The sequence below is a fragment of the Echiichthys vipera genome (assembly GCF_963691815.1).
Source record: "Echiichthys vipera genome assembly, chromosome: 6".
Lineage (NCBI taxonomy): Eukaryota > Metazoa > Chordata > Actinopteri > Perciformes > Trachinidae > Echiichthys > Echiichthys vipera.
The window spans coordinates 23824979-23839622 of NC_139831.1; the positions used below are offsets into that span (position 1 = coordinate 23824979).

Here is a 14644-nt window from a genome sequence, read left to right on the forward strand (position 1 = left end):
TATGTGGGGAAAGAAGAAGCAAACGAGAGGCCTTATTTTCACGCTCACGTTTTTTGGAGCGTTATGATTACAAATGCGAACAAGGCGGAAAAAGGCTGGCAGACGATACAATGACTTGTTTGTTATGCAAATCCCCCAGCTTTCATCCCTCCCAAAAATAAACAAACCCAAACAGATGACAATTTGCGGAGGGGCTCAGCTGAGTAAGGCCGGCGGTGTGGCTGCTGATAGGTTCTCACTGTCTGCGCTGTCAGTGCTATTGGGAGTTTGAATAAACAGGCACGGGGCCAGGAACTGAAAGCCATGAAACATAAGTGGGGTGAAGAGGATTCGGGGCAACTGAATTCACTCACTCAACCCTTGTTTCTCATTTTCTCCTCTGTCCTCTGCAGGTGAGCGGGATGTGTGGACACACTCCTCAGCGGGCCTCTCGCTCAGTAGGATCCCCTCCCCCTCAGCTCCCCGCCGCCTCTGCAGCCCGCAACACGCAGCCCTCATCCACGGACTCTGATGAGACTTTGGCCGGCCTCCGCAGGTGAGGACATCAGGAGCCGTTAATACAGGGGCAACAAATGTCTGACAGAGAAATAATTTCCCTCACACTGTAGGCACGTCTCCTCCTGTTAACGTGTGACACTCAGTCTTTCGCCTTTTGAGTGTTTTCAACACCCCTGATGCAATAACAGGCTTAAGTGAACAGTGTAATAACGCCCAGCGGGGCTGCTGGCCTTGGCGGTACAATGACCAGATTAAAGTCAATTATTACAGACACTGCTTATTCTGGACTCTTTTACACTCCCTCTCTCAAGGGGGATTGCATCGACTTGCTTTCACTGTTATCAGGCTAAATGCCCTCCCTGTCTCTTCTTTGCGTCTCTCCTTCTCTCACCTCACTGTACAGTTTATATAACTGCTCCTCTCCCTGCTGATGTGTTATTCAGATTAACTGAAGTTACATTCTTTTCCTCTCTCTATGTTGAACATTTCCTTTCTTTGTCTACTGCAGGGAGTTCATATCCAACCTGAAGGGCTTCAGCTCCTTCTACAGCGGTCTCGGGGAGGCGCTGTGCAGCCGTGAGCCTCCTCCAGCAAACCACTCCCTCTGCTGGAATGGGCAGGAGATGACAGACAGGTAAATCAGTGTCTCATTTGCCTGAACCAACAGCTATAAAACACACAGCGAGCCCTATAGACAAATGCACATCTTACGGTGTGCAGGACGGTCCTGTCAGGTGCATTGCCTTTCCAGATGATCAGTTATACAAATAGTTTGCCCTAATTCTTGAATTGCCAATACTCCAGCAGCACATCTTGGAGAGTGTAGGTGAGTTGAAGGGTAAGTTTGCCCAGAGCTGATGAGCTTCACATGAGAGCCCCCCTCTCCCACCGAGTGTGAGTGTAAATCTTGACTTTGGCTCTATGGGATGTTATTAATGTCAGGCGTGCTGTCACCTTCTTCTCGCTTAGTTAATTGCTGTTTCGATCGTTCTCTCCTCCTTCATCCAGCATCTCCTGTGTACCCTGCTGAACCTCATTTGGTTTGCCCAATATTTCACTTCACCCCTGTCCTCTGGCTTCACACATCATAACTTCCTCCTTTCCGCCCGTGCTGTCAGCTGGCACCAATTTCACTTTGGCTAAGATAGTTATAGATATCGTTCTTTTTTTTCTGTTTTTGCTCTGTAAATTATGTGTGAAATTTAATCAATGCAGAGGCTTGCAATTTAGACGAGAAGTGCTGCGGGTTAATGTTTTACCTCTTGTTCGGGAGGACTGAGAATAAATTCTGAGCTTTCTCAAACTGCGGAAAGAGAGTCTTTCAGCGAGATAGAAAAGAGTCTCGATGTGAGTGGAGACATGAGGTTGGTATGGGGGCAAAGCTGTCCTGAGGGGATGATTACAAGCTGGACCAAACAGTGCGATAGGAAGGTGCAGGGAGGCAGGAAAGGAGACAAAATGACGGAGATATTACAATGTCTCCAGGCAAGCAATTCTCTGTGTCATATGCGAGGGCAAATGCCTGCAAATTCACTCGGGGTACATTTTCACTGGGAGATTTGTTCTGGATCATCTTCCATTATCCTCCCAGATAGGACCGTCTCCAGAGCCAAACATGACATTCATTCTCGTATTGTCTCATGCAGATAAATTTAGATTGGGTGCAGGAGGGGGGGGACCAGTGAATGGGGGGGGGGGGGGGGGGGGGTCGTGTACTGAATGTCTCTGATACTTGAGGAGTGATCTTTGGAAGCTAAATGTAGCGCTTTTTTATCACGCGTGTTTACCATCCCACCTGGAGCCAAGATCAGAGGAGCAACACTTTTCACCACATCAAAGAGCGCTACACTGATAACTATGATAACGGATGTGATGATGTGTCAAATCAAAACACTGATATTCCATTCCCCTTTTTTTCTGGGATTTAATGACAGTGTAAACTCACGCGTGTGTGATAAGAGATAAAAGATTAGATGCTATGTCAACTGTGAATATATTCAGGCACTGTATGAAAATGAATATGGGGGTGAGGAGGTCAGAAAACAGGGAGGGTATTGTTATTTTTCCTTTGGCTGGAGATAGAGTAGCCTGACTATGTGTGTGTGTGTGTGTGTGTGTGTGTGTGTGATATTTTGTTTCATTATTACTTTTTCAAAATAGTTAAAGGGTAACGGTAAAAAGACTACTTTTACTTGTTTTTCATAAGGCGTTGTGCAGTATTAGGCGTTGTGCAGTATACTGGATGAACCGGCGTACTGTTTTTAATTACCCATATGGCGTGAATTTTCCATATACCCCCTTATCTGAAACAATTGCTGTAACTCTTCAATAGGCAGCAAAATATATAATGTTGTTCGTTGTGAGAGGGGACGTCTATTAATCGCAAACTCTTCTACTACTTTAATTAAAAAAATCCTCCTCTAACTCTCTTTAACATGGCAAAACACCACGACACAACAATTTGTGACACCAAAACAATTTGTAACACTAATAATTGTACATTTACAAAATAGCATGGCCAAACGGCATGTTTTTATATTCTATATACCCAATGAAAGTCAAATAAGCTAATTTGTTTCTTGTTTTGTGTTTAAAGTTTTGATTTGATTGTTCAAATCGTGATGGATGTTCCGACTCTCGACGGCAAAACTAGTTCACCCTTGGGTATCAATAAAGTAACTTGAACCTGAACCTGAACCCTAAGCTACTTTAAACCTATAATATGGACCAGTCCACTCATTCAAAAAAGTTCAGTCAGTTCGGTCTCTCTATCAGGGTTTTAATAATGCATGAATGTATTTTTCAGGAACAACCCACATTCATCAACATACAGTAAATGTGAGTGTTCGCCAAAAGGTTCATTTTCAGCTGCCGTTGCCAAGGACGCAGCTTTACTTGGAGCTAAATGCTGATGTCAGCATGGTAACATGCTCACAGTGACAACGCTAACATGCTGATGTAAAGCAGGTGTAATGTTTATTATGTCAGCTGTCTTAGTTTAGCATGTTAACATTATAATATGTGCTAATTAGGACTAAACACAAAGTACAACTGGGGCTGATGGGAGTGTCATTAGTTCTGGACAAATTGTAAATAATTTTGACCTGATGGTGGTGTTAAAGGAAAATTATAACAATTCATCCGGAGGGGACCATGAATGTCTTTTGTCACAAAAATCCATCCAACAGTTTCTCTAAATAAACTCAAGTGTCATCCTTGTGTTGGTGATGGAGAAAAGGTCCAGTGGCGGAGGATGTATTCAGATCCTTTCACCTGTGTAAAAGTACTGACGTCTTACTGTGAATATTCTCCACTACAGTAAAAGTCCTGCCTTCAAAACTAAACTAAAGTAAAGGTATGTACTTATGTATTATCAGCAGAAATCCTGCGTAAGTATGAACATTAAAATGCAGTCAAATGTTCCCTGTCAGTGTTTTCTTATTATAGCTGATGTTTCTGGATTCATATTACTCCGCCATTAATGTGTAATGTTGCATTTTACTGTTGTAGATGTTTAAGGTTGTTCTTATTTTAATTCATTTATAAGCTGTGGAACTATTGGGTAGTTTAATCTACATCAGTACATTAGAAGGGCAGTTAAGTAGCATTAAATGTTTAAATAAAACACCTAAATCTGTGGAGTAGTAAAGTGTAAAGTACAGTAATTGAGTAAATGTACTAAAGTCAGGGGATCACCAAAGTCAGTGGACAATATCACCTGAGGACAAGGGATATCTGTACCAAATTTCTTGGCAATCCACCCGTTAGATATTTCAGACCAAAATGGAGCAAAGACAGACCAACGTTGGTGAGAGAGACATGCCGTTAGCATGGCGAATAAGACTTTTACTTTCCACAATGGGGACACACATTATAAACCCCATGAAATTAGATTTCATTTTTATTGCACATAAGAAAATACATAATATATCAGTAAAAAAAGGAAAAAGATATGTACCGTATGAAGTGAAAAATAGAAAATAAAACAGATAACTAAAATGTGCAGGGGGAGCCAAAAAACAACATGGGGCTTGTCAGGAGGCCCTCCTAATGTAAGACGTTCATTTAAAACAGCAACATAGCAGTACAAAAATGTGTGACACAGCTAAAGACATGACAGAACTAATCAGGTACTGAAATATGAATGGCAGATAAATTATGACTATAATTAATAATGATGATGTTGCATCATATAAAATGGTTTGCTTCTTAAATAAATTTAGGACCGTGCAGTTTTTAATATGACTTGGTAAACAGTTCAACAACGAGGAGCTCACAATCTAATGGAAAACTGAGAAATGGTCGTCCTAAAGAAAGTGGCTGACCTTGTGCCGCAATGATGGATTTGAAAAAAATGTATTGAAATACATTTTGAAAACCGACTGGGAGTAATTTATGAATAGAATGAAAGACAAAAATACAAATTTGTGGATGGTTTAGCTCCAAAATAGGGAGGATACGTAGTGACTGAAACAAAGGAGTAGAGCTGGAAAATCTTTTGGAGAGTCTTATCATTTTGATAAAGCGCTTTTGCAGAGAAAAGAAACCGCTGAGGTTGTTTTAAAATGGAGTACGAGGGATGAGATTAAACAAGTCGTATCAAGTTAACACTGTGATTTTATTTTTTGGCATGATGTGGGGAGGATGTTTGTTTCTAAATCAAGAAAGACTGAAAGGAAACATTAATACCCCTGGAGGGGGCTTTGCTTCTTGTTTTTAGTACACCACCCGATAATTTTCACACAGTCCCTCCCGGCTATTTTTATTATCTCATCTAAATGTGATTCTGGTTTTGTTGAAGATGACATGAAGCCTGAAGAAGTACAGAGTATTAACAGGAACGACCACGCTGTTTACACCTTCGATTATGTCTGTATCACTGGGACTCACAGGAACTCGCTGGAAGTGTTATCAGGTACAGTGTGAAAAGCGTCAGCCTCCATTAGATATTCCTTCAACACCTGGAGTTTCCTCTCCTTCTGTTGTTTATTGTGGTGTGAGAGGCGTCTCACTCAGACTGGACCTAATAGCATGGTAATTGGTGTTAGATTAGATTAGGTTATCATCGGAGTTAACTGATGCGATCTGCTCCGCAAGCAGTGGACAACAACAGAAATGATCAAATAACAAACTGAGAGCGGACAACTGAGAGTATTGGTGGTGAAAAAGAGTCTAACGGCGATAAGCGCTAAATTATATATCGGTAAAATTATCTAACTGCCATCTATCCTGTGAAACACTAACCTGCCTGGGCTCCTAATCGTCACTCCAAATCTCCCTCCCCTCCTAATCCTCTTCCCTCGACCCATATTTCCTCTTTTTCTCCCTATAATGGGTTGCACATCTCTCACCATTATTAATGTGATAATTAGGAGTGGAGAGGGGTGAGATCATGGCTAATAAGAAGAATAAATAACTGGCGAGATGTAATTTGAGTTTAATGAAAAGTCTGGCTAAAGGGAGAGGGAAAGAATGATGAATGGGGATGGCAGGTGAAGGGTGTGTGTGTGTGTGTGGGTGGGTGGGTGCTCAGAGAGATGACCTCATGCTTTGCACACACACAGACCATTTTTCTCTTACGAACCTTCTCTCTGAAAATCATTTTCCTCCACCACGGCTCATTTGTCCTTCATCTTTCCAACGTTTGCAGCAATACAGCAGATGGCATTTACGCCGAGATATAACCCCTGCCCTCACCTCCCCTCACATCGCTGCGGTGCCTGTTGGGAAATACATATCATTGATTCCTGACGCCAGCTCGTCTAAACCCGCTTGTCTCAGAGCTGTGATGGCGTGGTGGCGAAGGAGTTAATTCCTGGCACTGCCGAGAGCAAAGCAAAGCCTGCGGGGAAGTTTCAGACTCACCCTGCTCCTCCTCTTGATAACATACACAGGTGTCAACAGAACCACGTTTCCTCAGTTACACAGAGAGAGAGACATGCGAGCACCTGCCCGCGGGGCTGCTCGTACCTAAATATACCCTCGTTGCTAAAGCAGGACAAAAGCACATCTCCGCTAATGTCTGCTCATTAACACCAGATATGATTAAAAGCCACTAATTGACCAGTTTAATGTGCATGAAATGAATTATCAGCCTGACTGTATGTAAAAGTTAAACTCCTTTGAGGATGTTTTCACCTCGTGGCAACACAGCACTTTTATATCATCATTTAACAGGCTCTCTGTTTTAATGCTGAGGCTTTTTGGATGTACTTTCTAAGTAGAACGCCGTCTCCACAGCTTTTATTAAAGATACTAAAAGATATCTTGAAACATTATAGCTGTTACCCCCTTGTTTAACTTTATAGACGTAATGTCTTCAGCAAGGGAGAAGTGAGTCCTTTGGATAGGGTTGAGTTACAAATGAACTTTCCAGCTCTGCAGATTGGCCCCCAAGCTAAAAAACAAACAAAAAACAGATGAGCTGTCATTCATCTTATCAACACTAGATGGTGATAAGCGCCTTGTTTGGCGCGATGGAGCAACGGGTCAGGTCATGATGTCCACTCATGAGGCTTACATTGAGGTTTCTGAATTCAGATGAATCACCTCTATAGAACCAGAAACAAAATGATCTGAGTCCATATTTTGTCCTTCTGTCTCGTCAGGTTTCCTGGGCCGGGCCTGAAGCGATCGCACCCGGGCTCTGAGTCCCGAAGCAACAAGCCTCCTGAGCCAATCATCAGCCAGATCATAGACAAGCTCAAACACATCAACCAGGTCAGCTGTGTGCTTGTGTCGTCCGTATTTCATTGTGTTGCTGTGAGTTCTTGTGTTCACCTGTCTTTTTACAGTTTCTCCGTGCACACAAGTTGTCCTCGTCTCTGCTGCCGGTGTGCAAGGGTTTACCTAACTGTTAGTTATACCTCTCAGCTCACTTTTCTCTTTCATATATGAGCGAAACTCCACCGAAAATCAATATTCAGGATCATGTTAATATCTTACTCTTCTTAAATAAAATGCTATCGACAGGAAATGTGGGAACAGATGTTGTAGATGTTATTTTGTGTCTCATCGGCACTGCTCAAAAACAACATCCTGTTATTCGAGAGAATTCCATCAGAACCTGAAGAGGACACATTTCCTGAGGGTGATAGAGGTTGTTGTGAAGGACACAAATTCTGTCCTCCATCCACAGTCCAAGCCCCAGCCGTCATCAAGGCCGAAGCCCCCCCCTTTTCTTTTTTTCACTACCGTCACCATGGGAACCTTTTGGAGTGGACCGGCTGAGTGGATGTAGGCTCCAAGTCAGCCTCTGTAGGTGGATGTATCAGCCCACAGATCTGCCTGTATTTCCTGGTCTCTTGTGGTTGCTCTTGTAGCTGGCTGTCAACACGTCGGATGGCGGCTGACCACCTACAGCCCCCACCCACCACTCACCCCCCAACCACACACACACACACACACACACACACACACACACACACACACACACACACATACACACACACTCTTTTCCAGCTGTAAAGTGTGATTGCGTTGTGTACGTTTTTTTTGTCTGCATGTATGTCTTTGAGCTGCTGAGTGCTGCAGGCCTGTCACAGTGGATTACAATCCTTCTCTCCTGTTTAAACAACCTGGGAGATCCAAGGAGCAACTCCGGACCCCCATCCCCACCCCCCATCCGACAACCAGAGACAAGAAAAATACAGGGTTTTGCTTTGAGACGATGTAATTTTCTCAATTGCTTTTGCATTATTACCTCATGCACGCTCAGTCCTGCTGTAAGAGAGGCGGGTGATGCTCGAACAGGCGTGATAGGTGTTTACTTACCCCCTACCCTCTTCACAGTCCTGACAGGATCGTCCTAGATTTCACGCTAAAAGTTTGATGCAGCTTTAAATAATGATTTCCAGTTTATAAAAAGGGGTAGGTGCTGTACAGTTGTGATGTCACAACTATACTTTATATAGGTAGAAAGTGCTGCTATGTTGCAGTTACAGTCATTACCTGGCAGCAGTGACAGTGCAGAGAAACACTGACCAATCAGAGCAGACTGGGCTTCTTCAGGAGGGGGTCTTAAAGAGACAGGCGCTAAAACGGAGCATTTCAGACAGAAGGTGAATACAGATATATTCAGACAGACAGGATGAGAAAAATAATGTGTTTTTGAACATTAAAGCATGAAAACATGTAAACGCATTTGAAGTATTACTTTTAGTAAGTATGTTTCATATACACTTGTTGGGTGTGAACAAGGTACAATTTGGGTAATAGTTTTACCTGGCAGTGATCTTAAAATCAGTATGAACGCCTGCATGCGTGTCCATTGCCCCTTCTCACTTCTTTTTTAGCATTGTTGCAACATTCCCATGCCTCAGCAGTAAACTTGTTTAGTATGATGTTTTGAGAGGTGTCCTGAACTACAAAACTAAAAACCCAACATAGTTTTGTGTGTGTATCTGTAATAAACCCAGAATCATCCTTTAATCTTAAAAACACAGGACATGTATATGCACACTCTAATGTAATAAGCCTTTCAAAACTTCCTGCTCTGACAGGAATAAACATTTGATTACAAGCAGAGCTGCTGCAATGCAGACTGTTTCCCATGTGGATCAGGTTCCTGATAGGCTTTTGATGATATTTTACAAAATGCAGTTTGGTGAAATGACTCATTGTGTTACAGACATTCAGACAATCAATTCGAAACATTGACACAGTCAAACTCTTGCTCTGTGTGTGTGTGTGTGTGATTTTATTTCTCACTGGCTCCCATGTTGTACTGATGTTGTGGTGTACATGTGGACATCTATGCGGTTTTAATTCTGTTAACATAAACGCCTGATATTTATGCAGATTGACTATCCACATGGGAGCTTTTAATCCCATATCTGATGACCGTACAGCAGAGTCAAGCACATTGCTGCTTAAACTCAAACTTCCCTTTAGATCCTGACATCAATGGGCTGGATTAACATCTGACGAAAGACTGACTGCACTTGATTGCATATTTCATGTGCAGTAAAACTGTTTATGACTCATAGCCGTTTCTGCAGAAATCCGACTACACAAATGTTTTTACTACAAATCATCACTATAGTGAGGTATGCAAAATAACAGGAACGCCTCACAAGATATAATACAATAGTCCTGCAATAACAACTCCCCTTGGGAAGTTTACAATATTAAAGTTCTCTTATCCCTGAGAAAGATCACTTAACTTTGAGGTAACTTTTGAGGTTTCAATTTATCCTGTTTATGTATCAGTTTCCATTATATTGTAAGCCGTACTGTTATTTCGGTGAACCATTTGTACATCCATATTTGAAACTGTCAAACATGTTAGAAACAAATGTATTGTTCATGGCTAAAATGAGAAGACAAGAGTCTGCAGACAAACGGTGCAGTGCTTTGAGCTTAATGCCGACATCAGCATGCTAACTTGCTCACAGTGTCAATGTTTAAGAGCTGATGTAAAGCAATGATAATGTTTACCATGGTCACTACCTTATTATAGCGTATTAAAAGCAGTAATCTCCAAAGGTTGAGGAAAGAAGCCAACGTGCAAGCGCCCAAAAACTGCAGTTCCTCAAATGGCCACTTGAGGCCGTCTCCAAAAGCGAGTCGACCCCCATAGACCACGATAACATGCCCAGCTTTACAGCAGAAATAAACTGTTTTAACATGTTAAAATATGTTTAACATGTTAAAAAAGTGCTTTTAGTCTCTATAGCTATATTTATTTATTTATAACTCACCCATTTGAATTATATGAAGGCTCAAAGTTGTGCATAATTAAAGGCATGGCTGCATTAAGTGACTAGTGGATGCCGTCCATGGATGTATTAAAAGAACTGGATGTCGGATCCCAAAATGGCACCTATTCAGTTCAATGAGAATTGTTCGCCTGGCACATATGCCAAAAAGGTTTCTAGGGCTTCTGGGTATACTCCGGTGATATGTGGCTCATTGAACATGCACAGTATTGTTTCTCCCGCTGGCCCTGCCCATGAGTTCCCGCTCAGCTCATTAACTTTAATGGGATGACATCACAGATTTTAAAATTATTTTCTGGGCTCAAGGAAAATTTTACAAATTGTAACACTTTAGGGATTAAAAATTTAACAATAGAAATAGTCTATTTTACAGTGGTTGCCTATGAAGACAATGCTTTTGGGACCAAAGGTTTTTTTTGTTGCAGTTGCAATTGGTTGCAAGGTTGAGCGGCGCCGTATCCAGACTTATAACACATACACAGTGCCAACACAAGTGGATAGCACACCACTATATTTTATACAGTCTATGGCATTTTAGGATAAAAACATTTTCTAATTAGCTGGTCGATGGTCATGAACCAAAAGGTTTTGAACAAATTGAAATGTGGCATTAGATAAGAAATTGAATAAAATTCCTCCATGAATGACTGTACAATTGAACATTCAGGGAGTCACTGATACATCATCCGTAAACCATGAATTTCTATTAAAAGAAATCTGTAATTTCATCTATTAGATGTCGAGATATTTCAGTGGATCAGTAAAACTTGATGACACTATATTAAAAAGTCAATCCATACAAAAGTAGGGAAGACAGACGTAAAAGGCAAACCCTTAAACTTGCTTTATAATCCTGCTAAATGTTTATTGACTATATATGGCATTTGATGGTCCTAGGTGCCCTGAGCCGGCGTGCTGTAAACAACCTCTGAAGGCACGGGAGAAAGTGATGTTGTTTAGTTAAAAGCAGTTTAACAAGGTCTCCGCCTCCCCGACAGTTGAAAGACCACCAGCTCTGGATGTTGCAGGGCTAAAAGCAAATGGACTAATTAACCATCTGATATGAGAGCAGGCCACAACTCACAGATAATTACTTTCATCTGCCCTGTTTATATGTGGAGTGTATGAGGAAAGGGCCAAACAATGAGATAGTATGTGTAATGTTCCTGGAAGTCGACCAGGAGAGTGCCATGCCGTTTAAAAGCTGCAGTATTTCGGTCTCACTATGTCGTCTGTGTGTCCGAGCACCGTGTACAGTGCGCTCACAGCTGCAGACTAAAGAATGTGTACATTATTGTCCTTTATATGCATTCAGCTCCACATTCAGGACTTGGGTCACCCACATACTGGTCTTTACAAGTCCTGTAGCACTCTTTTATCCTGCACACGTTTTCCATTTGAATGAACATTATTCTCCTTTTGGCTCAGACAGTGAGCACAATCAATGGTTCTTCCAGCTCGTACTGACCCACTTTCTAACCACGAATCAGTCCCAGCCCACAGTATGCGAGACTATGTCATAAAATATAGGGGCTACTCTCTACAACAGTGAGGGGAACATGGGACCCCTCCAAAGAATCTACTTCCTTCCAACTTTAATCCCCCTGATGTTTCATTCCTCCACTCCTAAGTGCTCCGTGACGATGGCCCTGTGAAATGCAACTATGCAGCGGAAATGTGTCATTTCTCACGTTGTCAGTGTTGATCAGAGAATCAGCAGATACAGAGACTGTCTGGCAGGGAGACCCATGCTTTTGTGCCTCTGTGAGGCTAAACTAAACACCAAAAGAAAAAAAAGAATCCCAAAGCCAGTCGCCTCGGCTTATAAAACAACGTTTTCTCACGCCTAAAGCAGCTGATGTCATGACTGAGCCATAGCCAAGATTAAAGTGAACTGTGCACTATAAATGGAGGAAGAAAAATGGCTTTCTCCGTCGGTTATTGCTTCTCGACTTGGAATCTTTAAACAGCGCAGAACTGTTAGGAGCCATGGACATTTCTTTGCATGCTTATACTGTGTAACAAATTCCTGTGTGAGGTCCTGTCTGAGTGTTGTGCCCTGTATACGCAGTGTGTTAAAGCTGATAGAGAGCGTACATTGATGCGCTTTCCTCGGCTGTGACATCAAGTTGATGATGTTCCGTGATGCCAGTCCAACAAGTCCTTTTGTTTTCTTGACGAGAACTTCAGCGTAACCGTGATGCTGCATCATCCATTTTGTAAAAACTGGCCGAATGAGTTTCCTTGTGCAGAGACAAATGTTGAGGCAGCGCTCTTAAATTAGAACATATTATTTTCGTGATGTGTTCTTGTTCTGAGGAGATGAGTTTGTTTTTCTGAACATCTGTTTAACTTCCCAGAGTATCGGGTTCCCCCTCTGAACAACTAATCTCACAGGAGATGGTTGAGCTAGTGGCAAAATAGAGCAATTATGTGATTGGTCTTTGATTACAGAGCATTTCCCACTCATTTGTCAGATGAGTTTGCCATTTGGAGGGTCAGACCTCCTGGGATCATTCTGACAGTCTTTTCTTGGCTCTTTGACACATTTGGAGAGACACATTTGGAATACCACACATCTTTGGGAGGATTTTTTTATGAATCCCTTTCGGCAAAATACAATTATTTCATCTTACGCCGTTAAAATTGCTCTGTCATTTGAAGAATAACAATCACATTGCGTGCCAAAGCTTTTATTCTTGCACCTTAATCGCATGTTTGAGCCTTTACTTCCATGGTTCTCTGTCTCTCCCTGTCCGTTGCCTTTCTTTCCATCTCCCCAGCTGTGCTGAGTTGTGTGTGACAGACTCCAGCTCTGTCGCCCTTCCCTCCTCTAGCCCCCCCTTCTCCCCCTCTCCTAAACCCCTAGATCCCCCTCCTCTCCTCCCAGCTTCCCAGTCTAATTGAAGCCAGAACCTGGGAAAATCCTGCAGGTAGGACAGGAATCCAGGGTGGAAAATAAACCAGATCCCGAGCGCCACAAATTCCATCACGCAGTCTCACTTCCTCCGAGCCACCAGGGCCTGGGCAGCGTGTGCTCGACACCTCGTGCATGCTCGTACAGAATATACTCTTAAACTTAAAACTTGCACACACACACACACACACACACACACACACACACATACACACACACATACTCACTTCAGCTCAGACAGTTTTTACTGTGTGCACTTGCAGCAGTTAATCTTACACACACACATACACACACCCACAGTTATAGGGAATATGACTGCAGTAGATACATTTCCAGCAGTGACACATAAGCATACTATGAAATAAAGCAACACTTCAAATACACTTTGAAATGTAAGAATAAGCGCTGTGCCTATTATAATTACAGTAGAGATAAAATGGAAGCTGCTTCATGACAAGGCTAGCATGCGGTGGCCTTTTTCCTGCTTACTATCAGACTAATAGATACCATGGGTGACAGACTCAGCCTGCTGTTTTGTAAACTTACACTTGCTAACCTGGCCATTATGCTCGCTCCAGTCAAAGAGTCTGACTTCTGTTTGATGTTATTTACAGAGGGTTTTTGAAGCGTTATTTAATATACCCCCTCAGGGCCTTCGTCCTCTCGCCTTCCTAGTTTTTATGTATGTGAAGTACGACTTCCCTGGAAGCAGGAGGAGGAAGGAGGGCTGTTATGCTGCTATATTTGTGTGCAGGGATAAGCCACGAGGGTTCTTTAAATGATGTGTGACACCTGGTGTAAACCGCGGAGGAGCTGCAGGGCGTTTGCAGAGGCAGAGTCAGTATCCCTGTTAGCACCGCACACGCATGTTATACTCACGCTTTCCTCACGTAGACTTCTGACTTCATGGTATGTTTAGGATTTGAAGAGTTATAAGAAGTTATGGCTCTTTAACTTTAGGAATCCAACTATCAGATACCCCCCCCCCCCCCCCCCACCTCCACACACACTCACACACTTACACACCCCTCTCCCACCCTGGCTTTCTCCCCTGCTGGCTGGGAGGTCAGACAGAGCATGTGAGGGCCCTTTTCTTCCCAATTAGTCTGCCTGCTAATGAGGCCCAACCATTCCTTCTACCACTGCTACCCATTCCTCCTTACCTCCACCTTCAACACCCCCCAACCCCCACGAGGCCCGAGGGTCGCCTCTCTCCACCCACTACGCCCCTTTGCTCCCACACCACTACCACCCCACTGGGTGTAATTACCACGCAGCCAGCTTATAAAAACCCTGCTGCACAAGCCAGGCACCCAACTCGCCAACCAGGAACCACCGAGCACACACTCACACATAAAAACAGAGTGTGCTTTGGGCTTTTCATCCTCTCAATCTAATATTTCTTAGCGTACTCTTAGCTTTTTGTTCAACTGTCAGGCAGCAGAGACGGGAACAGCTGAGTCTTGCCCCTGATCTGAGCCACACATTCTGGTCTTGTTGTCACTGGGCA

The 14644-nt window shown here is 42.9% G+C and overlaps 1 protein-coding gene across 1 annotated transcript in view; it reads left to right on the forward strand.

Annotated features, from left to right (window-relative positions):
* gpc3 (glypican 3) overlaps positions 1–14644 on the forward strand; it is a gene marked incomplete at both ends in the record, with an annotated part of 115336 nt that overhangs the window by 78943 nt on the left and 21749 nt on the right. Inside the window, 3 exons of the mRNA XM_083914828.1 lie at positions 393–535; positions 1007–1132; positions 7107–7218. Of these exons, the coding sequence (XP_083770954.1) occupies positions 393–535; positions 1007–1132; positions 7107–7218 (381 nt within the window). The remainder of the gene's footprint in view (positions 1–392; positions 536–1006; positions 1133–7106; positions 7219–14644) is intronic.